Source organism: Microtus pennsylvanicus, chromosome 2, assembly GCF_037038515.1.
Source record: "Microtus pennsylvanicus isolate mMicPen1 chromosome 2, mMicPen1.hap1, whole genome shotgun sequence".
Classification (NCBI taxonomy): Eukaryota; Metazoa; Chordata; class Mammalia; order Rodentia; family Cricetidae; genus Microtus; species Microtus pennsylvanicus.
This window is the reverse complement of record NC_134580.1, coordinates 80812458-80838555: the sequence shown is the minus strand read 5'-3', so window position 1 is coordinate 80838555 and position 26098 is coordinate 80812458. Positions and strand designations below refer to the sequence as shown.

General features: G+C 46.0%; 1 protein-coding gene across 4 annotated transcripts in view; it reads left to right on the top strand.

Annotated features, from left to right (window-relative positions):
• Kiaa1549l (KIAA1549 like) overlaps nucleotides 1-26098 on the top strand; it is a 264763-nt gene that overhangs the window by 196491 nt on the left and 42174 nt on the right. For 3 of the 4 annotated variants that reach the window (XM_075961573.1, XM_075961572.1, XM_075961571.1), the window contains exons 13-16: nucleotides 5132-5259; nucleotides 10139-10320; nucleotides 13276-13493; nucleotides 19685-19814. In XM_075961573.1, the coding sequence (XP_075817688.1) occupies nucleotides 5132-5259; nucleotides 10139-10320; nucleotides 13276-13493; nucleotides 19685-19814 (658 nt within the window). The remainder of the gene's footprint in view (nucleotides 1-5131; nucleotides 5260-10138; nucleotides 10321-13275; nucleotides 13494-19684; nucleotides 19815-26098) is intronic. The other variant, XM_075961574.1, reaches the window with a different exon arrangement.

The window sequence follows — 26098 nt, the reverse complement described above, 5'->3', positions numbered from 1 at the left end:
AGTGGCTGGACTGTGAGAAATACTGTGAAGGAAGCTGGCCTTAGGCTGCCATAGGCTTTGGAAATGAGTGAAGTGCGTTTGCCGTGTGTTTGTTTAGTGAAAGCTGGAAGGAGATCAGCTTATCTGTCCCCAGTAGATACACAAACGGCGGTGCTAGAGTCATTCATTGTATGAGTCTGGAGTCCACAGGAGAGGCTCAGAATAAAGATACAGTCATGGGAGTTGGTGGAGTTTTGTTTTCCTACGAGACTGGGAAGACTCATCCAGGAGAGGGGAGACAGAGAAAGGAAGCGCTCTGAGAACTAAGCCTTGGAAGCATTGCAGTGGTTAGAGGTGTCGATGATGAGCCAAAGTCAGCACAGCAAAGGGAAGATGCAAAATAGGATGAGATGAAGACGAGGAGAGAAGTCAAGAAGTCAAGAGACAAAGTAATCTGAGGACAAAGGGACCTCACTGTAGATCATTAGCCTCCATGTCTCTCCCATCTCCAAATTCCACACAACACATTTTTACAATCCTCCTAATGCCGGCAGAGTTATTTCCTTTCTCTTTTTTCTCTTTTTCTTTTCATGTGATATATGGTGTGCACTTGCACGAATGTTCAAATGTGTGTAGGCACAGGCGGAGGTGTGCGTGTGTATGTGGAGGTCTGAGGTTAATGTCAGCCACCATCCTCAACTGCTTCAAAGAGTTTTGTTCATAGGAAAAGCTCTGTGAAGTCAAGCAACAGAGTTGTGTTTTATTCCAGAAGCTACTGGTACCTTAAAATGAAGTAAAGAGCAGAGCGGTGGATTTCACCTTATGTGGAAAATAAAGTTGAAGACATAAATTAGTCACCTATAGCCCCATAACAAAGCCCTCCAACACTTCAATGCTTAAAACAAACCGCCGTTTGTTCAGTTCATGATTCAGGTGGGCCAGTAGCTTGAGCTCCGTTGATGGCTCTTCTGGTCAAAGCTGGCCAATGTTATCTGGAATTAGCAGCACACCGGTCAGGTGATAGAAATTGAGTCAAGCAGGCTGCCTTGTTGCCAACAGCCTTGTCTGAGGGGGCCCAGGACACGAGTCCTCTCTCCACGTGGGCTCATGTTCCAGCAGACCAGTTCCATTGGGCTTTTCACAAGGGGGTTCCAAGGGTTCAAGGGCAGCAAGAAAACAGCCCCCAATGCAAGCATTTCTCAAGTCTTCTGTCATGTTCCTTTCCTTCCTGTTGGCCAACCAAGTCATGTGGTCAAGTTCTGAGACACTGTAGAAGACTTCACAAAGTTTGGTTGAACGGAGGGATGAACAGAGCTGGCACCGTTACTGCAGTGGTCTCCCCAGCATAGGAGAGCGAGCAGAGCAGAATGGAAACCCAGCAGGCAGATGGTATTCCTAGAGGACGCAGCCGCTGTGTGGCTAATAGCATTACTCTCTTGCTGATCCTTGCCAAGCACAATAAAGTCAGGCTGGCAACTTTTCACCCATTTACAAGGAACTGAAAAGGAAGACTTACTAAATTAAGATATTGATGCAGCTCTTCCAGGAAGAATAAAAATTCTTTCCTCCCTATTCAGATTGAATAATTTAAATCCTACAGAGATTGATTTTTGAAATTTGTTTGAAAACAAGCATTTCTCCTTGACTAAGCAAGGATTCACCTCTTGATAATTAAGTTCAATTATGTGTTCCCATTTTTATTAAAAAATGCTAGCTTATGAAATAAAGAGAAAGGGAGCAATTTCCACACTGCAGCATGATTTCTGCATCTGCTCCTTTATTTTATCATAAAAATGTAATTTTACTAAAGGCGGGATATAACATTGCCCAGACTGTTACATAAACCTCATCTCTGTTCATCTGTGTCTGATCATGGAAGTCTAAGATCATTTGTGGAGATTGTGTGTATTCATGTATAGTACATGTGTGTTTGAGTGTGTGCATGTGTCCACATTCATGTGGAGGCAGGTCAAGGTCAGGTGTCTTCCTATCTTCCTCCATGGCTCTCCTCGTCTTCCTTTTTTTTCACTGAACCCCATGCTGGGTAGATTAGTTGCCCATTGAGCCCTAGGGATGTGCAGGTCCCTGCCCTTGCACTAAGATACACACCACCAAACTCAAGTTCTCTTGCTTTTATGGCATGCACTTTACCAATTGAGCTTCCTCCCCAGACTTATTTAACTACCAAATCTAAGACCAAACCCATTATGAATCAGGTTTCTGATGTTCCCATTTTGCCACATCAGTTTCTACATTCTGGCTTCCTGTGGACTGACTGTAAGCCCTTTCAAAATGGATTTGCTAGATTAACTCCCCAAATTTGCAAGTGAAAAAATCAATGATTTAATAGTTATTTGATATTCTCAAATTTTTAAAGATTCTTTAAAAACAGAAGTCTGATCAGTTAGTCACTGTTGGCCTGCCTGATAGGCAGTGTTCAGGTCCCTTTCCTCCTGTCTGGAGACTTGGTGATGCTCTTTTGTTCATTTGTGGTTGGGATTGATGGGCCAGGTCAAGGTTGATGGGTAGTCAACCTCATAGGACAGTCATCTGGAAAGGATTCTTACGCTACTGATGAGTCATACTGTTTAGGAGTTGGTTAGTCCCCATACAAGCCCACCTCTGCCTGCAGGTCCGGAAAAGGACCGTTGAGCTCTGTCATCTTAGGTCTCAGTGTCTCCGCTGACTTGTACTTGCTTTGATTAGTGCCATGTGCACACATACGCTACACACACACTGTTTGTTTTTGGCCAGGAGTTTGGAGTTGGATACCCACTGTAAACAGAGGTATATAGACAGAAGCAAAGAACAAAGCAGATTGGAATTTTGCCCACAGAGAGGTGCTTGATGTCACCTTTCTCAGAGTGAGAGAAACACCAGAAGATTCTCTCAAGATCAAATGGGGAAAGGGGATTAAAATGTTACAAAAATCACTAAGTAGCTTATACAAAGGTAAAATAGGTTACCCTCCCCCACCCTCCCTAGAGTTAAATGAAAATCTTTTTATCCAATAAAGTCAGCTGGAAAGTAGGTGCTGTTAGCTCTCAGATTCCAGAAACAATTCAAGGGCGTATGTCTCCTGTCTGTCTATCTATATGTCTCTACGTATGTGTGCCTTTTCCCCACAGCCAGCATTCGGTGCTCAAATAGCTGGTGTGTAATTAATATATACATATATATATATATCACTAATATGCAATATATTATATGATATATATAAGTATACATTCAATCACTTAATGCCTCACCCGTATTTTCCACCTATAGTCTTTGTAGCACCAATGTGGCAAACTGTTGAAATTTTTTCAGCCACATAAGTTAGAAGATTAAGTGAAACAAACTGAATCCAGGACAGAATTAATCAAAGCCTTTGATATGCTACCACAGTTAGCGGTAGCCAAAGAAGGAACGCAGTGAGCATTTCCCAAGCCCCGTGTGTGAATGTTTAGTTCTTGTGTGCTACAGAACATGCTTGGCAGGTGCCGCCACATCCCAGACATCCAAACCTTCAGTCTTGGTGACTTGTAGAGTTCTGTCTTAGTTAGGGTTTCTATGGCTTCAGTGAAACACCATAACAAACAAAACAAGTTGGGGGGAAAAGGGTTTGTTCCACTTACACTGCTGTTTATCACCGAAGAAGTCAGGACAGGAAGTCAAGCAGGGCAGAAACCTGCAGGCAGGAGCTGATGCAGAGGCCATGGAAGGGTGCTGCTTACTGGCTTGCTCCCCTTGGTTTGCTCAACCTGTCTTCTTACAGAAGCCAGGGATGGCACCACCCACAAAGGGATGACCCCTCCCTGATCAATCACTAGTTAAGAAAATGCCCTACAGCCAGATCTTATGGCGGCCTTTTCCTCTGTTGAGGTTCCCTCCTTTCAGCTAACTAGTTTGCGTGTAAAGTTGACCATAGGACTCGTCAGCACAGGTGCCAACATGTGCAGAACTGAACATTCTAAACCCACACAGGTGGTGGGAGAGGAGGAAGAGGGGTGTGCTGGGATGCACAGCTTCCCCCAATGACCAAGGCGTTGACTCCACTCAGTGTTCCATTGCAAACGTTAGTTTGTCTGTATTTTCTAAATGTGGGCGACTGACGGTAGAAGTCTAAGAGATGGCGTCTGTCCCCTCACAGGGAGGCCAGTATTTCCACTCAGTCTGTCCCCAGGTAGGCTGTGAGGTCCGAGGGAGAGCACACTCCAGAGACAGCAAAGTCCAGAGAGCCCATTTCCCCACAGAGTTCTGGAGGTGAGAGTCCAGTCCTGCAGAAGGATGAAGGCGCTATGACTTGCTCCCATCTGAGGTTGCTGCCTGAGACATGTTCCGGGGTTAGGTGACTTGGTATTGCCTTGCTTAGCCTTGGAAACCACTCTTGGCTTCCGTGACATTCACACTCCTTGCTTTCTGACCAAGGTGGACCACTTCCAAATCAGGGATCATTATTGTGACCAGGGACCAGGCTTGGAGGCACTCAACATAGTCCCTGGCACACAGTAGGCACCCCAGCTGTTTGCCCTCAGATGTCAATAGACTCGTCTGCCCGGTGTGATGCTCTGCACAGAAAAAAGGCAACAGGAGGTTTTCCCTAGAGGAATGTGCAGCTCAAATCAGTGCTTCAGAACACACGTAGTAGGTAGTCAGGAGTGTTCAAGTGTGACTAGCAGACAGAGTGGAGACCCCATAATGGGAAGACTATATCTGTACTGGCCATGTAGGTCTGTGCTGTGGTGAACAGCCAAAGAGGACCATGTTTTATGCCTGGCTGAAGATGCTCATGTGAGCAAACACTCAGCATCCAGAGAGCTTGTGAAAGGAGGGTGTGTTACACAGCCAATGTCACTACTATCTCTGCAGTCACCGAGATAGGTGGTGGATTAATGAAACACAGCTCGGATCAAAAGCCAGGCTCATCGAACTCGTCTAGAGAGCCTAAAACAGCAAGTGTACTTCCGGACAACCGGCTACCCCGCCTGTGAGCAAGTGTGGGTGCGTGTGGGTGGCTTTTGTTTCTTTTGTCTCTTGTATCATTTCTTCTTTGCCACTGAAACAGGAATGAAAAAGCCTGCAGACATAAACTGTACAAATAACATAACCTTGAGAGGAGGCTGTTCTTGTCGAAACTTACTGTCTACCCTGTTGCTATGGTTACTTCCAGCAGGTCGCCCAGTGAGAATGGTTCTGTCATCAGCAACGAATCAGGGAAGCCCAGCTCGGGGAGGCGCTCACCCCAGAACGGAATGACACAGCAGAAAGTGACAAAGGAGGAGGCCAGGAAGAGAAATGGTGAGAAGTCTCCCCACCAAGTACCTCTCCAATCCCTCTCGTGTAAGCACACACATGCTTGCACACGTATGCTCTCACTGTGTGCCCACTCTGGGCCTCTCTAGCCTGCCCCATGAGGCCTGGAGGCAGCTGTGAGGTGCTGAGTGATTTCTGTATCCTTCTCCGAGTCAGCTTCAGTTCCTCCAGTGTAAAGAAAGGCACACTTCCTGAGGAAAACATCTTCTTAGAACACAGTGATGCTTGCTTCGGGCTTTTCTCATTCTTGGGTGAAATGACATGACTTCCAACGCCAAGGCCAACAAACAGATGGATCTCCAAAATGCTGCCCATCTTGGAAGGTTTCTCCCAACTTCCTGCCCTTAACCCCTTAACAAGTCCCAGGGGCTTCATTGTGTGCCTGTGAATCCAGATACTGAAAATTTAACCAACAGATCTATCATAAAAACAAACAAACAAATAAATTATATTATAAAAAACAAATCAGCCTTGCTGGGCATGCTGTTGTATCCCACTGTAATCCCAGCTACTCAGAAGCCGGAAGCAGAAAGCTCAGACATTCGAGGCTGACCTGTACAACTAAGTGGGACGCTGCTTCAAAATTAAACATTATAGCGGCCAAGTGCACCCCCTAATCAATTAGTTAATTAATTTAGCTGTGTGACTGATTCTGCTGGGATACTCAGGCAGTTCATTTCACTCCTAAAGTAAGAGTTTAGAAAGGACATGGTTGATATATATTTGACTGGATCGGGAGGTGGACCAAAGGACAGAAGAAACCAGCACTGAGTGGGACTGTGGAGACAGAGTGCATCTTCCTTCACATGGCCAGGCTACAAAAAGAACTGAGCGCTCTGTCTGTGAATATGACCCCCGTGGAATATTGAGACACTACTGCCGAGTGGTTTAGTGTCCAATCTAGAGGCAGGGTAGCTAAGATTAATTAATAAATGTTAATGTACAGACTGTTCTTGTTTTCTGCCAGGCTTATTGCATCCATGGCTTCTACTCTTGTTCTCTGGTGAACTCGAAAAGGAAAACACACTGTTCTGCCAGCAAAGTGGCTGGCATGGGTTTTTGTGGTCCCGTGGTCTCATTAGTTAGCCTAGCTGCATGATAATTTTAGAGCCCGTTTCACGAAGATGTTTAAATCTAAGTGAGAAGGTTGGGTATAACAGGTAGGCTTTTGAAAGAAACAAAGCAAAAAAAGCCAGCATGAATGGCAGGTGTGGTGACTCGTGACTGTAATCTCAGCACTCGAGAAGCTGAGGCAGGAAGATTGCCTTGAGTTCAAGAATACCTGCCTCAGTAAATAAATAAATAAAAACAAGTAAGATGTTTTTCTTACCAAGCGCAGGTACTTGAACTTCTAAACTAAATGCAATATTATATCTAGGAAGGGGGGTACTAAAAGGAAGATGGGTGAGGAGTTTCTTACAGGAACGGAAAGGACCCCCAGACAGCTGCATCACCAAAGCCCACGGGTGACAGCTCACAAGGCAGGGGACCCGGAGCACACTGCACAGCCTGCAGGCAGCTCAGCAGCTGAAGCCTGTCCCTTCCAAGAGACTCAAACTGCCAGGCAGCTCCGCTGGTTTCTGCTTCCTCCAGGCAGCCCATCTGGTCTTCAAGTCTTTGCAGCTTGGCTCGCCTGAGAGTGACTCTCCGCGGTCTTTATTGTTTACTCTCGCGAGAGAGGAGCCTAGTGAATCTGGTCGGTTTCAGGGACTTCTTGAAGCTATTTTGAGTTACCCACAAACCAGAGACCTAAAATGACAGTCTGCATTATCATTTTGTATAATGTGTGTGGGTCAGAAACTTACTAGGAGCTGGCCAGGATGTTCTGACCTGGGGTGTGGCATGCAATCACAGTCACGTTGGCTTGGGCTATAGTGATAAAAAGATGGCTCATTCCCGTGTCTGCTGGTGGGAGGCCACCTCATGTTTCCACGGGGCTGCTTGAAGAGCCTCAGAACGTGGTCAGTGGTTTTTCTGAATAAGTGACTCAAGAGAGAACCAGGTGGAAGCCATCGTGTTATTTTCTAGCTAAGGCTTGGACGCAATGCACTGTTGTTATGTGACCATCATTTCCCTCTTGCTTGCAAAGCTCCGCGCTATCACTGTAGGTATTCGTATCAAGTAGTGAGAATGGGAGCATCTTGGAAACCCGCTGCTATGGAAGGCCTTTGCAGCAGTTGACAGGAAGTGGCTGCTGAAGGTGGCCACACACATATTACATAGTAAAACGACCCTATAAAAAGGCATGTGCATCTAGTGACCCTTCTGATAGACACGTCCCTCCCTCAGTGGCCGCTTAGTGACCTGGTATTTACACACCAACCTACGAAACCTTTAAAATGTTCAGCTATGACCCATGGTTAGTCTATAAGTTGTCTTAGCTGCATTATCAAACAGCTACTTCCTTGGTTGAACTTGACAGATCTTCTGCAATTGTAATGGAGAGAATGATCTACGAGCTGTATTTCTTGATAATTTAAATAACATCTCAAGTCTCTTGAGCAGGTAGGAGGAAAGATGAACACACTTCGGCTACATTCATATTTTATGTAATACCTATTTTGCTTCCAAGATGCCTGCTAATTCAGTTGCTTAAACAGGCCTGATTTATCTTACTGTCGTTCTTATGCCTGCTTCATGAGAAAACCGTTTAAAAGACAAGTAAATCGGCTAGATATGGCTGGACCTGGTGCAACGTCTGTCAGTGTAGTTATGGAAGCACGAAGCCAACTTGTGTCTTGCAGCCATCGCTGCAGAATGGTTTGTCAGATGGGAGAATTAATTCGCCCACGCGTAGGAGGCGACGAGTCTGTGGAATTAGCGGAGTAGTCCGTGGCTGTGCATTAGTCTCTCTGGTGGCTGTCTCACGGCCCTCTTTTGTCATAGACAAGAAAAGAATGCAAGAGCTAAGTTGTTTGAGGAACAGCCTTCAGAAGGAGAAACAAAGCAGGGCGCGCAGCTAACGACCCGGGAAACTTGTCGTTTACCACGGCGCAAAATGTGACAGCTTCGTCAGCAGAGCCCAGACTGACGGCTGTTATTGTAGCCACGACCAGACTGAGGGATAGATGTGGAGCTTGGCCAAATTTACTTTTCTCATTTCTATAAACATAGAGAACAAATTTGCTTTTTATTGATTTCAAATGTGTTCTATCCTCATTTTGAAAGAATTTTTTTCTTTCTGTTTAAGTGCAACCTTGACAATTCTTTCTTACCCACTGATAATACAATAACTGGATAAGTAGTACAAACCTTAAATTTTTCTTATATATATATTTTTAATTTTTTTTAAAAACTATCTTTTCTCATTTTACATGCCAAATCCCTTTCCCACTCCCTCCCCTCCTGCTGCTCCCTCCACTATTCCACCCCCTTCCTACTTCCTATCCTATCCCCCATCCACTCCTCAGAGAGGCTAAGGCTTCCCATGGGGAGTCAACAAAGTCTAGCACATTGCTTTGAAGCAGGACCAAGGCCCTCCCCCTATATCTAGGCTGAGCAAGGTATCCCTCCAGAGAGAATGGGTTCCAAAAAGCCAGAACAAGCAGTAGGGACAAATCCTGGTCTCACTGTCAGTGGTCCCAACAGTCCGCCCCAGCCTTACAACTGTCACCCACATTCAGAGGGCCTAATTTGGTCTTATACTGGTTCCCTCACTGTCAGACCAGAGTTGGAAGGCTTCCATTAGCTCAGGCAAGCTGTTTCAGTGTGTGTCCCCATCATGGTCTTGACCTCTTTGCTCATATTCTGACTCCTCCCACTCTTCAGCTGGACTTTAGGAGCTCAGCCTCTGCTTCCATCAGTGGCTAGATGAAGGTTCTTTAGTGACATTTAAGATAGTCATCACTCTGACTACAGGGCAAGGCCAGTTCAGGCCCCCTCTCCACTATTGCTTAGGATCTTAGCTGGGACATCCCCGTGGATTCCTGACAATTTCCCTAGTGCCAGGTTTCTTGCTAGCCCCATAATGGCTCCCTCAATCAAGATATCTCTTTCCTTGTTCTCTGTCTCTGTCCTTCCTCCATCTTGACTATCCCATTCCCTCTAGCTCTCCTCCCCCTCCCCTTCTCTTCTCTCCTCCCCTTCCACCTTCCCTTCTCCTTCCACCCCCCTGTTCCCAATTTTCTCAGGAGATCTTGTCTATTTCCCCATCCCCAGGGGATCTATGTATGTTTCTCTTAGGGTTCCCCTTGTTACTTAGCTTCTTGGGGTCATGGACTATAGACTCCTTATCCTTTGCTTTACAGCTAGTATTCACCTATGAGTGGGTACATACTATGCTCATCTTTCTGGGCCAGGGTTACCTCACTCAGGATAGTTTCTTCTAGTTCTACCCATTTGCATGCAAATTTCAAGATGTCATTGTTTTCTGTTGTTGACTAGTTCTCCATTGTGCAAATGTGCCACATTTTCTTTATCTATTCTTCAGTTGAGAGGCCCATAGGTTGTTTCCAGGTTACAAATAATGCTGCTATAAACATAATTGAACAAATATCCTTGTAGCATGGTTGAGCATCCTTTGCGAGTATGTGGTCATGCTGGATCCTGAGGTAGGATGATTCCTGATTTTCTGAGAAACCGCCATACTGATTTCCAAAGAGGCTGTACAAGTTTGCATTCCCACCAGCAATGGTTGAGTGTTCCCCTTACTCCACATCTTCTCCAGCATAAGCTAATATTGGTGTCGTCAACATTCTTAGCCATCAGGGAAATGCAAATCAAAACGACTCTGAGATACCATCTTACACCTGTCAGAATGACTGAGATCAAAAACACCAGCCCTTAAATGTAAAGGTGAACTATGAGCAGAATCCAGTCCTGCAGTTCCCTACATCCTAAAACCCATGTGTTCTGCCTGCTTTAGTGACAGCAAGTGATGAAGAGGAGGGAGCGGGTCTCTTCGACAGTGCCGGCAAGGCACCAGCAGATCCCTTTGACACGTCCTCTGGATCCGTGCAGCTGATAGCCATCAAACCGTCCGTTCTGCCCGTAGTGCACCCTGCGGCAGACAGGGGCCAGGAGTCCTCAGCGGCACTCAATGGTGAGGTGAGCACCCGTGACCTGCGTGGACAGTCCAGCTGGAGCACGGGGATTTCAGTGGCCCCTCAGCGTGTGGCATGCAGCTGTGTCCAGCCTCAGGCTATGGGGGGCGTTTGTACCCCTGCATGCACCAGGCCTCAATGATACAAAATACAGATCATCCAGAGTGAGTTTGTTCATGGCATTTTCCACCTGCAGTGACAAGCTCAGAGCAGACCTTCACAACCTGGCGATTAGAAAAGCAGGTATCAGAAGGCCTCCTTTCCCCCACCCTCCTGAGTGTGGTCTGCAGCCTCTCATACTGCACTCCTGGACATTCCAGCGCCCATTAGATCCATGTTGTTGGGGTAATAGGAGGAGGGCAAGCTGAGAGGAAATGAGAATGCACTGTCGTTTGGGCAGGGAGCTGGCCACTAGAGACTCTGAAATGACATCGATTTCTATTAGCAAGCTCGAAATAGCCCCATGGTTGCTGTCTGGGTGGTGTCAATGTCAATCAACTTTCCTGGGGAGCTGATGAATTGGTGAGTGCTTGCCATGAAAGCCCGAGACCAGCACCCACTGAAAAGTGGGGCACACCAGGGCGATCAGTCATTTTAGCACTGGGGGACAGACAGGTGGATCTGGGGGCTCATCGAGCAACCAGTCTGGTTGAATCTGTGATGAGATTTAAAACATCTGTCCATCTGTGAGAGATTTTATCAAAGAAAACTAGAGATAATAGATGATAGATAATAGGTGATTGATCAATAGGTAAGGGAGAGGAGCGTTAACTCGCACAAAGAACAGGAAATTGGGTTGAAAACATCATTCCTCTATATTCCTTCAGCAGTAGAATTATCAATGAGCTAAAAAAGTGTTTATGAATCTTTACATATGTTCACATGGGGTCACTTTGCATGTTTATGTTATACATGTATGCACACATGTATGAATCTTTACATGTGTTCACATGAGATCACTTGTGCATATTTATGTCATACATGTATGCACACATGTATGAATTTTATATATGTTCGCATGGAGTCGCTTGTGCATGTTTATGTTATACATGTATGCACACATATATGAATCTTTACATATGTTCACATGGGTCACTTGTGCATGTTTATGTCATACATGTATGCACACATGTGTATACGCACAGCTTTTCCTGATGCTAAAGCATTGGGTTGATTGTTCTTTTCATTTCTACCCTGCTATTATCACCTGAAGCTGTTGGGAAATTCGCAAGGCCTAAAGCTTCTTTCTTATCACACTCCAAGGGACCTGCTACAGCCCTGTACAGCTGGGTGTCACAAATGCACACCGGGGCTTCTTTCCCACAGCCAGGACACTCGTGGCAGTGCTGTGTGCACCTGTATGTGTGCTGCAGGAAGGACCTCTTTTCTGAGCAGAAAGCCTGGACTGGCCTTACGCTGTGATGGGCTGAGGTTCCGTTACACACTTCATCAGCAACACTTCTGCCCCAGCTTCTGTATTTTCAGTCAGAAACTGAAGGCTGAAGGGTGGGTGCTGGCTCAAGGGCACATTGATGGCCGGAGTTCAGTTGCCCTGACTCTTGGAGAGCACTTCTTTCCTCTCCTAACTTATACTCAAGTCCATCACTAGAAACAGTGTTGTGCTTAGAAAGTGTGGCCTCGAGAGCTGTCTTGCCAGAGGTGGAGTTCCAGCTTGTCCACTCACTGTCTCTGTCTAAGCAAGTGAGCAGTGAGGAGAATCCCTCGCGCCTCACACCCCCATCCGCACAATGGGCCGCTATCCAGAAAGGGACAGTGACTAACACATAAACAAACTCTTTGTTATCATTACTAACATTTTGTTTCATTATTATTCTTTTTTCTAATGAGAAAGAATTAATTGGTCACAATGTGTCCTTCCTGTTCCTTAGCTCTGTAATCTTCCCTGAGACACAGTGTGTCCCCTGCCCTTATCCACACACAAGCCTCTGGAGTTGGCACTAATGCACAATTAACTGTTGTTTGCCTAGTTAAGGCTCTCATTATGGCCACCATACCTGGGTCTCTTTGTCCCAGCCTAATGATAGAACATCATACAAACAGACTCTGAAATCTGGGCAGATAGATCCCTCTCTCCAGACCCAGCTCCCTGTCACATGGGGAGAACACATGCGGACCCTCATTCAGAAGTGGCTCCATGCTACACTCGGGCAGTCAAAGGAATGGGCCTTGCTGGCACCCCTCCCTAATTTGCTGTCTTGCAGAGCTTGGCATAGATTGCAATGTAATTCTTCTCCCTTCCCTTAGGGATGGCTGATTTACACAGAGGTGAGGGAGAAGGGTAACCCAAGGCCACGTTTCTCTTTTATGAATTACAGGGAATTCTTTTAAAGGTTATTTTAAAGAAAACATAGGACATTTAGCCACACAAACTTTCATAGCAATCTCTCCCTCTTAAAAAAGTCATGGGTTTACAGAACTACCTTTCCTGGGCAAGCGGATCATATGGAAAAGCCCCTAAAGCGGAACATTTGTTCTACATTCCAACCACATCCATCCCAATCCACTTTAAGACTCATCCAGAAAGCCCCAACTAAGCAGACAGAGGAAGCCAGAGGTTATTCAGAACTAGAGCTGGACTCAGGGCACCAAGATCTAGCCAGGCAGCTGGGCTCCCATACTGAAGAACCACATGGTATAGGCAGAGTAGGGACCAAGACAATAAAGGCTCTTAGCTAAGGGTATAGGACAGGCATAGGACCATAGCAGGGAGATGTGGGAAGCAAGGATGTAAGATACTTCATTGAGTGCCAGATCCATTTTATATGAGGGTGATAGACGAGGGGCTTTTACGTCAGGTCACAATTTCCAGAAAAGCTCCCCCCTACTTCACCTCTGGTCTTTTTGGTCAGCTGACCGTAGGCATAAAGCTTCTTGTCTATTGCCATGCGGACTCGGGTGTGGTCCTGAGACTCCCTTCTCCCTCTCTCTCTCCTCCAAGGTGAACAAGGCTCTGAAGCAGAAATCAGACATCGAGCACTACCGGAACAAACTGCGCCTGAAAGCTAAGAGGAAGGGGTATTACGACTTCCCCGCAGTGGAAACAAGCAAAGGCCTGACAGAAAGGAAGCAGATGTACGAAAAAGCCCCAAAGGAAGTGGAGCACGTTTTGGAGCCAGACCCGGAAGTGTGTCCTCCCTTCGCAGAGTCTAAAAACAGGTAGCAGTGTACTTTGTGTCCCCACGTCACATGTGGGACAAGGGCAGAGAACACCTTGGGCATTGTACCCATGCTCCCTTGATCTCACCTTGGGACTTTGATCTTTGCAAGCCTTTGATCTGGGCCCCACACGCATGTGCTCAATAATGAGTCTTGAAGCTGCTATAAAAAAAAATTCTGGGGCAGACAACCCCAATTGTCCCTTAGCTTAATGGTATTTTCAAGCCGTGGCTATTTCAGAGCTGGGTGAAACACAATTATCGCCTGCCTAGTGATGCAATCAGATCAAGGGGCATTGCATTGTTCGATTGTGCCAGTGGTTCCTGCACAGGAAGGCAATTCTCATGCCTCACCTTTCCATCAGCTTTAGTAAGTGCCTATCACAGTGAGGCTCAGCACTCCGTGCCAGCCCGTCTCATTTGTTCATAGATCTGTTTAGTTATTTGACACTTGTCAGCTGGTGAGTACCAGACAGTAGCCAACGTGATGAACGCTTGATGGAACTTAAGCTCTGAGGAAAGAAAAAGAGGAACACCCAGAAAGTGTGGCCACAAACCTGAGGGGCTTTCAGTGTGAGCTGCTGTAGCTTTAACGGGGCCTGGCCCACTGAGGTCGAGCTAGGCCAAGTGGATTGAATTGCTGTCTCTCTACGTGTTCTTCGCTTCTGTAACAAAGTTACCTGAGATCTGGCAATTTAATATAATATAATAATATATTATAATATATAATATAATCAGCTGAAGTTCATTTTCTAACAATTCCACTGGCTAGGAAGTTCAAGATCAAGGTGCCAGAATCTGGTAAAGGCGCTCCTGCTGAGTTAGCACACGGTGGAGGATGGAAGGGCAAGGAGGAAGATGCGGGCTGAACTCATTCTTCTACAGTGCTCTTTGTGTTCGTCACTGCTCTATTGCTGGAACGAGACACCATGACCAAGGCAGAGTTTCTAAAAGGAAGCATGTAGCTGGGGACTTGCTTATAGTTTTAGAGAGCTAGTCCATGATCATCATGGCAGGAAGCAGGCAGGCACGGTGTCGGAACAGTAGCTGTGGTGCTTTACATCAGATCTGTCAACAACAAGCAAACAAAACGAGAGAGCCTGGGCCTGGCATGGGCTTTTGAAACCTCAAAGTTCACTCCTAGTAACACACTGCCTCCAACAAGTCCACACCCACTCCAACAAGGCCACACCCATTCCAACAAGCCCACGCCCCCTTATCCTTCCCCAACAGTTCCACCTACTGAGACCAAACAATCAAATGTATGAGTTTATGAGAACCATTCTCATTCAAACCACATCATTGATGTGCCCCATGTGACTCTGTGACCCTGTCGCTGGCCAAAGGTTCTGCCTCCTAACACTGATTTTAAAAAAAGCAATAAATTTTAATTAAATATTTTATTTCTTATTCATACATGCATATAGTACAATTGGATCGAAACCACCATCCATTTCTTTTCCTCCAACTCATTACCATCCTCCTTTTTCCTCTGAACTTCCATGCTCTCTTTTTCTTTCTTTCTTTCTTTTTTTTTTTTTAACAGATTTAGTATCTTCTAAGTCCATTTAGTGCAACCTGTATGTGTGTGGGTGTGGAACCATCTATGGGAGCATGGGTATCCTGCATCCCTAAAGAGAAGTGACTCTCCCTCTCCCATTAGCAAGGGTGGGACTTCATGAGCCTCTCCCATTCTGGGATTTGGGCTGGCTTGATCCAGTACAGGTCTTATGCATGCAGGCACAGCGTTTGTGAGTTCGTGTGTGTAACTGAACTGTCATGTCTAGCAAACATAGCTTTGCTACAGATACCTGCTACCTCTGGCTCTTACCATCTTCTCACATCCTCTTCCTCAGTGAGGGAACTTGGTGTGGTGTAGCTGCACCATTTAGAGATGAGCACTCCACTCTTTTTCTCTGCGCGCTGACTAGTTGCTGGTCTTTGAGGAGAAGCTTCTTGGAGGAGGTCTGGGTGGTGTGCTAATCCGTGAGTCTGAAAATAAGAGCTCATGGATCTGGGATGGAGCGAGAGCTGAGTAGCCGAGAGCCCTCACTGCTCTCTCAGGGCACCTGAGTGTGGGTCACAGTACTCATACAGCCGTTCACCTTCATCTGTAACCCCAGATTCAAGGCTTCTAATGCCCTCTGGCCTCTGTGGGCACCAGGCATGAATGTGACGTGCACACACACACAGTAGAACACTCGGACACATAAAATGAGAATAAGTGAAGATAGTTTTTAAAAAGAACTCAGGGATTAATTTATTACTATGTCTGTTTAGCAGAATAATAGTTCTAGGTTCTCCCTATAGGAGCTGGGACTAGGCAGCCACAGGTTTTTGGCACAGTTAAAGACACCAGACCTGGGGCCCATCTTATGTAATGGGCTTTAAATTTAATATGTGTGTGTGTGTGTGTGTGTGTATGTCTGTATGTGTGTGTATGTGTGTATATGTGTGCGTGTGCATATGTGTGTATGTGTGTGTATGTGTGTGTGTATGTGTGTGTGTGTTTGGTTCCTCTCACACCATTTTTGCCACTATTGTGCCAGTACACACATCTTGACAGGTCAGTCATTATTGTACCTTGAGTGTTCCCAGCCAGGTAAGACTGATGGTGACCCCTCCCCCAGTGTCTGTAGAACCTTCCAGCTCTATAAAAGTTAACCATAGGAATGAGTTTCCAGGAGCAACCAAATTTTAACACGAATTTTAGAAAAGGAAAGCATTCAAAGCATGACAGCTGTCTCCAAGCTCTGTGGCTAACTAGGCAGTGACCTCCCCTAGTGGGCAATGAGGAGGAGCGTAGCAAAGCTTGTCATGCCCACCTCTCTTCCTTTCTTGCCTGCCTGCAACACTTCCCTAATTTGAGACTGCCTCTTCCCAGGGTGCATTCTCCTTGACGATCCCCTGGCTTTGGGCACGCTGACACTCCAGCTACCATGAAACCACGGCAGGTGCATGCTCCATACAGCAGAAACAGCAGGGCAGACCCTGGCCTGAATGGGTATTTGCTTTAAAAGCAGAAAAGAAATTTTACAATGCCATTTCAGCAGGATTGGGTGAAAGCAACAAAACCAAGTTGGGAACTGGGAATAAACTGAACCAACATAATGGATGTTCAGTAAAGAGAAAAGGGGGGTGATCTAAGCCAGGGCCCCATTTGTCAGGCTTGGCTGACTGGTATGACAAACCGAGGACATAAAATCACAGCGTGACATGGTTCATGATGCACATGTCACCATGCCAATAGCTGTGGGAGGAGGGAAAGAAAACATGGACTTGGCAAGGAGGCTGGTAGCAACTTTAGTTTGCATTTTGCTTTTGAGGACTCTGCTTCAGGGCTCTCTGGTGGACCAAGGTGGGGGCTCTTCTTCATGGCTTTCTTGCTTGAGAGTCACTGGAGAGACAAACAACACTTTCAAAGAATTTTTTTTCAAAGCTGCTGCTGCTGCTGCTGCTGCTGCTGCTGTGTGTGTGTGTGTGTGTGTGTGTGTGTGTAGTTATCTCTCAGCAGGTGTCCATTGAGAAATGATTCATTGTCTCTATAGCACTAGGAATGGTCTGAAAAAATCATTCAAGTGTTCACTACTTAAGGAAAAAAGACAGCCATGGGCTAGAGGGGCTTGGGAGAGGCAGGAGAGAGAGAACGGAAAGATATGAGCTGGCGGAGCAGCCTAACAGAAAAGGACGGAACTTAGAGCTGTGGCTCGGGGGTGTGGCTCCAGATGGCCGCGTGCTGTTTATCCGTTGTCACAGGTTGGAGTTGTCTGCTAATTGCTATTCACAGCACAACCCTCAGAGACTCCGCCGTGAGCCACCCCGCTAGAACAGGGCACCGCGAAGCAATCATTGTCTGGTGTGCAGGGGCATCATTTAACTTCAGAGCCAAGAAACGGCAAAAAGAAGCAAAATTGAGATTCTAATGTTAACTGATCACTAAATCTTTCAAAATACTTTTCAAAGTCCTTTTTTTCCCTACAATTAGTTAAAATTTTACATTGTGCTCTCTTGTGGAGACATAAAGCAGACAGCCTGTCTGAGGCACGTGCTGTCTGTGGCCGGATTTATGTGCTCGGCCACCTTTATGCCGGCTGTCTGCAGCCTTTGTAACCGCTTCTTCTGAGATTTCTTTCAGAAGCCAAAAATGCTGTGTAACTAATGTTCTGTGGTGTATCCTCAGCCGATACCTGGCAAGGGGTTCTGGGGTGTCAGTAACACTGTGGTACTAGCCATAGTTTCTGGTTTCTGTGCTTGGTGCTTACACAGGGAGCAGGGGAGAAATCACCTCACCTAGGATTGCCCAGTGCCTGGTGACAAAAGGCACCTGCCAGTGTGTCTTCCAGTCGGATTCCCACACCTCAACCACCTCCTTTAGATGGCTTTCGGGGCTCTCGTGCTAGGCCAGGATCCACCCTCCCCAGTCAAGAGCCAAGCACTTGACAAACAAAGACCACCCTTGTGCTTCTGGAGTCTCCATAACCGTCCAGCAGCTGCTTCCCTGCCTTGCCCATTGCGTCTCTCAGAAGCCACAATTTAAAGGCTTTTGCTTACACTCCTCCCTCTGCCTTCTGACCTGCCTGGTCCCTGCGTGTCCCGCCCTTCTCCCCCTCAAGGCCTGGGTCTTCCTCTGAGCTCTGCGGATGGAATAAACTGTCTTTTCAATGGCAGGCATCTCTTGCCATTGAACAGAAATAATTAAGACACCATCTCCCACCCTTTCCCAGTGCGTCTGAGCCCCAGGCACGCTATGAGTCGACTCTTTATTTACCTCTGTTGACTTTCATACATCCTTTCCTTATCTCTCCACTCCCTGGGTGGTAGTTTCTAGAACCACCTTGAAAATCAACCATCTGCATTCAAACCCTCAAGGGTCATGCATCTATGGTGCCAACACAAGGCAGTAACCTTGTGACTTCTGAGAGATGCAATGGGCAACTGAGTTGACACCTTGAACAAGCTCCTGCTACCTGAGCCTAGAGAGCTCTGTGCTCACTTCAGGGGCTGGATCTATTTAGAACTCAGATAAGGTCACCTCCTTGAAGAGACCTTCTCTGACCTTCCTAGCTACCCTCTGCCTCAGCTTCTTATTTTTTTTTCATTCGTACGAGTGTGTGTGTGTGCGTGTGTGTGTGTGTGTGCGTGTGTGTGTGTGTGTATGTGTGTGTGTGCCTTTGGGTATCATCCTTCTGTCTTCAGCCACTGTTTGTTGAGACAAGGTCTCTCATTGTCTTGGAACTTGTCACGTAGGCTAGCCTGACTAACCAGGGAACCCCAGGGATCGTCCTGGCTCTTCCTCCCCAATGCTGGGATTACAAGTATACTCTACCACACCTGGTTTATTATCACTATTATTATTGAATATTCTGGGACTTGAACACAGGTCCTCATATTTGCAAGACAAACACTTTACTGAGTAAGCCACCTCCCCAGCCCTCCTTATTTTTTATTAATAACACTAATCACTCTGAAGTTAGCATGCCAGTTGTCCCCCCCCCCCATTGGAATATAAACAGTAGAAGTACCAGGATCATGGACACTCAGTTTCCAGGTACTTAGCACATACTAGGCACTTGGTAAAAAAAATAAATAATTTTTTTAATTAAAAAATTGATGACTGGTTTTCTCGCTAGCTGAATATGACCCAAGTTGCCTCCAGACTTATTTTCTTCGCCAAGGAGAGAATCTACATAGTAATTATAGAAAAGAAATTGATCAACAATCATAGCATTAAAAGCAGACCATTCTGTACAGGCTTCATTTATAACACATTATAGGAGTCCACGCCTGAAATCTAAAAGATAAAACGGAACAAGAGGCTGCTGAGTCAACAAAGTCAGCAAAGGCAAGTCTGTTGTACAATGCTAGCTGTCCTCGAAGGTCAACAGAGAACCCCTGGCCTTGCCATCAGCAGAATTTTAGATGAGGTTGCACTGGTCCGATTGATTGTCGTTGCCTAATTTGATATGAAAGAACACATAATTCAGCCAAATAGTTATAGCATCTTGAGCGTCTGGGGTGGGGGTGGGGGCCTCGTTCTCCCCTTCCTGGGACAGCCAAAGACTGAGTACCATCAGTTCTGAGATTGTGAGAGCAATCCACAGCCTCCACCGGTTGCCTGTAGGTTTGGATTGGTGGAGAATTCCATCTGTTGGGACATTTGCTGCATCATAACAGTTGCTGGATTTCCTTCAGGCAACAGATGAAGAACTCTGTCTACCGAAGCCGGCAGTCTCTGAACAGCCCAAGTCCAGGAGAAACCGAGATGGACCTTCTGGTTACACGGGAGAGACCCCGGCGTGGCATCCGGAACAGTGGATACGATGTAAGTGTCTGGTGGGCAGGGGTGGATGCAAGCTTACCCCAGAAAGGCAGGGTTACAGCACCCCAGAGTGTTCCAGTTTGCCACGTTTGGAGAGTTTCAAGATGCCCTGCAATGTTTTATTTTACTTTCTTTTTATGTTGGGGAAAGGGAGGGTGTTAGTGGCAGGGGAGGTGGTGGTTACTTATTTGTTTTCCTCTTTTGCAAAGTAAGCTTCTTGGAACATGTGAGAGAGACCGTGATTTCGAATTGTTCTGTTCTGCAAACAGTGTATTACTGACCTGAAATTCGAGGGAGCTTGTAAATGGTCTTAATTCCTTCCCTTTCCTAGAAGAAGCATGGTAAGAGCTGTAGCAGTACATTAGTGTGTGGACACTGGCTGCTTTAATCTGTAACAGTTTTGAGAATGTGGATCTGTTTCTGGTTTCGTAACTCCTCCGTGAGCCATAGAAACAATGATTAGCCCGGCAGTGAGAGCCGGTTCCATGTGACAGGCCTGGGCTCAGTGGTGTGTCCAGACTGCAAACCCTCCTCCGTCCCATCAGGTTTCTCCAGATGGAGGCTCTATCCGGTGCCTGCCCTCAAGGTGGAGCCATCCTGAGCCTGGAGGTGCACCCAGGAGCTCAAGTGAACGGTTCCACGTTTGAGGTGGAGGCGCACACTGCTCCTTTCTCTGCCCCACAATGTCAAAGAATCGTCGTGTATTCGCAGTTTCATGAAAAAGATACTTCTTTCCCGTTCTCTTAAATATTTCTTCAATTACAAATTAATTTTTCTATAACAAGAATAATAATTCAAATTCTAGAGAAACTTACAATTTGAGAGGTGGTGATTTGAACAGGACATTTGATTTTTTAAAAAATATATCATGCTGATTTGAAGGCAACATTTTTCCCTCTTGAGATTTGTTTGGATTAAGCACTTAAAATGGGCTTTTGAAATGGTCCAATTTAGAACAGGTAATTTGAATCTGTGATGATCTTTCTTGATTAAAATCTACTGTTGTGTTGATAAATGTTCTCTTTTCTCAAGTGCCGAGCACTAAACCCAGGGTCTCGTACTCATTCAGCAAGCACTCTGCCGCTGAGCTGTGTCCCCAGTCCGCTCGTCCTTTTTCTTCAGAGATGCTTACCAATCATTTGTTTCTTTTTCACTGAACAGCTTGAGGTTTTCACTTTACAAAACTCTGGACACTCTGACCACATTCTTGGATGTCACATCTTTGGTTTTAAACTGCTAAACTCTTTTAGCAGAGGCTTTTTTCCTTTGTAAGAAATATTTCTGAGCTAGGGAGATGACTTGATGGGTGAGAGGGTCTGCTCTCAAACAAGAGGACCTGGGTTTGGATCCTCAAACACCTGTGTTAAAGTCAAGCTCGGCTACAAATGCCTGTGACCTCAGCCCCGGAGGTCAGTGGCCAGCCAGCCTAACAGAAAAGATGAGCTTCAGATTCAATGAGAGACCCTGTCTCAAAAACTGAGGTGAAGTAACCTGAGAACAACTGGGAAGATGGAAGTTCAAAGCCCAGAAGCCATGTGCATGCCAGATAGACATGGCAGCTTGTGATTCGGGAAGCAGAGACAAAGGGTCCCCAAAGCAAGCTGGCTAGCAAGACTTGCCGTGTCCATGAGCTCTGAGTTTGACTGAGACCCTGTCTCGATGAAGAAGGTGGAAGAGTAACAGAGAAGAACTCCCCACATCAACCTCGGGCCTCCACAGGCTACACACACGTGTGCCTGCCATATGCATTCCAACACACAGCTACCCACACATCCCCACACATACCACACATACACACGTTACCTCCCGCATCCACACACTAATAAATAAACAAGCAAATGAGAGCCTGGCTTTAGGAAAATCAGCCTAAGTTTTCAGTTTTCAACCTTCCACCCCTGTCAAGAGGCCAAAAGCATCCTAGAACTTTCTTAGTTTATAGACATTTTCTTCTTCTCAAACCCAAGACATGCTAGGCTCTTTATCCAAGATAACAATGAATAGGTTTCTTGTAAGAGTTGGGCAGGGACACTTTTACAGTTATGAGGAAATAGGCCAGAAGTTTCCCTACTTATCTTGAAAGAACACAACACATTTTTAGCCATGTAGCATAACTTTAAGCTTCAGAAGGTCAGGTCAGTGAACTACCTAGAATAATAGATTGTTCATATTTATGTGTGCGAACATGTACACGTGTTTTCATGTGTGTGTATACTTTTCTTTGAGAAACAGCTGTTATTTTTAAAACATGTAAAAATGCTCACATAGGAAATAATTCTAAGACTTTAGAATATGGACTAAGGACTCTCTGGTCTCTTCCTGAGCCTCTTCACTTTTCATGAAAAGTAGCCAGCCTTTCTCGACTGCACAGTACAGACCAAGTCCTATTCTGCTCGATTTATGTGGGCTATATAGCTAATGTTCATGGTTTCCCATCATTATACCCCTGGCACAGAAGAGGAAACTGGGTCTCGGACTAGATCCATGGTTTGTCTGCCCTCCAGGGCTCATGCTCTTAGACAACATGCAACGTGAACTCTCAATACCCAATACCCCCTTCCTGCTGAACAGTGTCCTGTATTTCTGAATCTCTGTGGTAGGTAAGGTGTCATGTCTCAGAGGAATCCTTTTGTAGAAGAGCTTACATGTAGATAAAAAGATCAGCAAATAAAGAAAAGGAAGAGCCAGGCGGTGGCGACACACACCTTTAATCCCAGCACTTGGAAGGCAGAGACAGGCGGATCTCCGTGAGTTCGAGGCCAGCCTGGTCTACAAGAGCTAGTTCCAGGACAGGCTCCAAAGCCACAGAGAAACGCTTTCTCGAAAAACCAAAAATAAAATAAAATAACAGGAAGAAGTGAGTAGTAGTGATAAGCAATACATCCGTTTCCAAGAGTGTCAAGGCTCTCCTGGCAAAAGAAAACCTGTCACAAGGTTGGAAATGTGCCATTCTGCCTCCTGGGTCTGGAGATCTCAAACCAGGCCAAAATGTTTAGTCCTTTCTGCTAGGTTAAGGAAACTCAATGTTGTGGAAACAAACAAACAAAAAAAACTCAGGGAAATTGATTTAATTTTCATTTTACCCAACGTTGACTACTTTACAGTCCCAAAGGAAAAGCCTGCATATAAAAATAAATGAATAAATACCCAAATGGGCAGGTAAAGTGTGCTGCACAAGCAAAGCTTAGCCACAGGATGGAAGGCAGCCTGGGTTGCTGCAAAATCCCCATAGCCTCCTTCCAGCCCACCTCCATCCTCTCAGGGCTTGGCCTCTTGGCTTGGCCCCAGGACCCCCCTAGTTTCTCTTCACTGCCCCTTTCAGCCCTTCCTTTGAGGACATCTCCAGTCATCTGTGACTCTCGCTGACCCACAGAGCTGTTCTGTCCTAGGGACCAACAGCTGCCATGCTAGGCTAGGATGCAGATTACAGCATCCTTAACCCACATCAGAGAAACTTCTCGCAGAAAGTTGCAGTTAACACAGAAACCCACAAGCGGACAATGTGCAGAGAGTGAGAGTCTTTGGAGCACTCAGCATAGACAGAATGTCTTTATCGACCCCTCCCCTCAAGGCTTAGGGATCTATCCAGGAGAGGAGGTGGAAAATCACAAGGCCCAGAGGTAGTGGGTGACTCCAAGGAAACAGCGTCTTCCAGACACAGCAGGACTGACCCACATATGAATTCACAGAGACAATGATGCATGCATCAGACCTGCACAGATTCCAGCCAGATGAAATCCCAGCCCTAGGAAGGGGAAGCAGACACAGTCCCACCCTAACCAAGAAGCTATGTGCAATTGATACCTGCCAGGGAAGGGGAAATCAGCGTTCTCCGATGGCCTGGCCTGGGGAAATCAGTCACACGCAGGCAGGTCTCATGCCCAGGAGTAGGTGACACCACAAATGGACTGCTTGTGCTCCTGTGTGTGCTTTTTGTTTCATTTTGGTAATTTTTGTTGTATTAGTTTTTATTTGTTTTGATTTTCATTCTTGGTGGGGGTTTTTCTGAGAGAGAGAGAGGAAAAAAACGAAAAGAGAATGAAGTTGGATAGATAGGGAGGTAGGGAGGACCTTTGAGGTGCTGCAGCAGAGAAAGGGCACGAACAATATCTATTGTATGAAAACAATCTAAAAATTAATAAATATTAAATGAAAAATTCCCCATACAGCGAGGGCTGTTGGATCTGCAGCGGAGAGAGCCTCGCGAGAGTTTGGAACTGCTATGTTTTGCAGCAACAATTCTGAACTTCCTCTTCACTCCATCAGCCAGGACACTGAGTGACTGTGACCTAATTAGTAGTCATTCTCGAAGAGTACACACTCGTGATAAAAGGATGAATTACGTTTAAAAAGATGTCCTAAACTAATCACTCTTAACAGGCAGGCTAGATAATTAAACCACTTTGGGCTTTGAACTGAATTCCTCCTAATGAGTATAGCAGGTAGAAAACAGAATATCAGACTAATGTAGAAAGAGGGAAAAAGCCTCTAAAATTTTAAACCTTTTTGTCTTTGTGTGTGTGTGCAGAGCACATGTTTGCTGTGTGTGGTGCATGTGTGTGTGCGAGTGTGCACGCCCCTGTGTGTGTAGGTGATCGCACCCATGTGCACCTGTGTGGAGGCCAGAGTAAGACTTCAGGTGTCTTCCGCTATCACTCTCCACCCTATACCCACCCTTCCCCCCAGACAGAGTCTCTCTTTCACTGAACTTGGGACTCACTGTTTGCCATATAGGCTGTCCAGCAACCTCACTCATGCCTGAGTCTCCACACCCCCTGCCGCTTGTCCTGGGGTTACAGGTGCAGACGATCATGCCTAGCTCCTTTAAAATGATTTAGTTTTAGTGTTTATTCATTTGAATGTGTGCATGTATATTTGTGTGTGAGCATGCTTGAGCATGCTGGTACCCATGGAAACAAGAAGAGGGTATCAGAGTCAGCGGACTTAGAGTCATACGCTATTGTGAGCCATCCATGTGGGTACTAGGAACTGAACTCTGGTCTTCTGCAAGAGCAGCAAGTACTCCTCCCTGCTGACTACCTCTCCAGACTTATAAGTATAAATTTTACTTAAAATGTTGATTTTTGAGCTGGCGAGACGGCTCGGCAGTTGGGACTAGGCAGTGTTTTTGCAGAGGATGGCTGGCTTCCAGCACCTACACTGGTGACACCTACCTGTGACCCCAGCTCCACAGCACGGGACACCCTCTCTGACCTCTAAGGAACCTGCACTCACATGACATACCACACACAGACACACAATTTTTAAAACTTAATTTTTAAAAATCTTTTTAAAGCCTATCTTAAAAATAAAACACTATTTTCTGATTGAATATTATGTAGAAAATAATAATTCGTGAATAAAAGAAATGTCCCACCATGATCCTTGGGCGGCAGAATGAGAACTGATATGGCTTCTTCCCATACCAGCCCAATCGCTTACCCCAGGGTGTGCAGATGGAGCAGGCTTTGCTCTTAGAGGACTAGAAACACAATCATCCCCAGAGTTAAACATGCACCCCTCAGCTGGTTATTTTGTCCCGTAGGGGGATGTTTGTTTCTTTGCTTTGCAATGCTGGGTAAGTAACTTAAGGCTTCATGCATGCTAGTAAGGCAGTTATTCTATCACAGAGGTACACTACCAGCCCTGATGTATGTCTCTTTCTTCCTTCCTTCCTTCCTTCCCTCCCTCCCTCCCTCCCTCCCTCCCTCCCTCCCTCCCTCCTTCCTTCCTTCCTTCCTCAGTTTATCATATTAAACTCTGACCCTTCCCCAACTCCTCCCAGATCTACCCTCTACCCCCAAAGGCCACCTAACTTCTTCTCCCAAACCAATTTGTGCCACTCATAAAGTCATGGATGTGGGGTCATCCTCTAGAGCATGGTTGACCTACCATGGGCTACACCCTTCAAAAAACTGACTTTCCTTACCCCAGAAGCCTCCTGAGGTGTTTCTGGACGTTAGTTTGCGTTTAAATCTACAACAGAAATGGAGAGAACTCTGAGCCTTGACAGTGGGGGAGCACCTGAAATGACTGTTTGACCTACAGCTTTGAGGATAAATATTAACCTCTCAAAAAAAAATAACACCATTGTTATCCGCGGTCTGGATTGAGTGTTTTCTCTGCCAGTTAAAGAATTACAAGGCAGGGGGAAGAATCTCGAGCACAACAGATATCAGCAGGCAGGATCTCAGACACAGCAGGCAGAATCAACAGATGAAAACTGACTTCTATTAGTGGTGAAAAGGAACACATACACAGCAAGGCACACAGAAAAGGGGTCTCTGCCA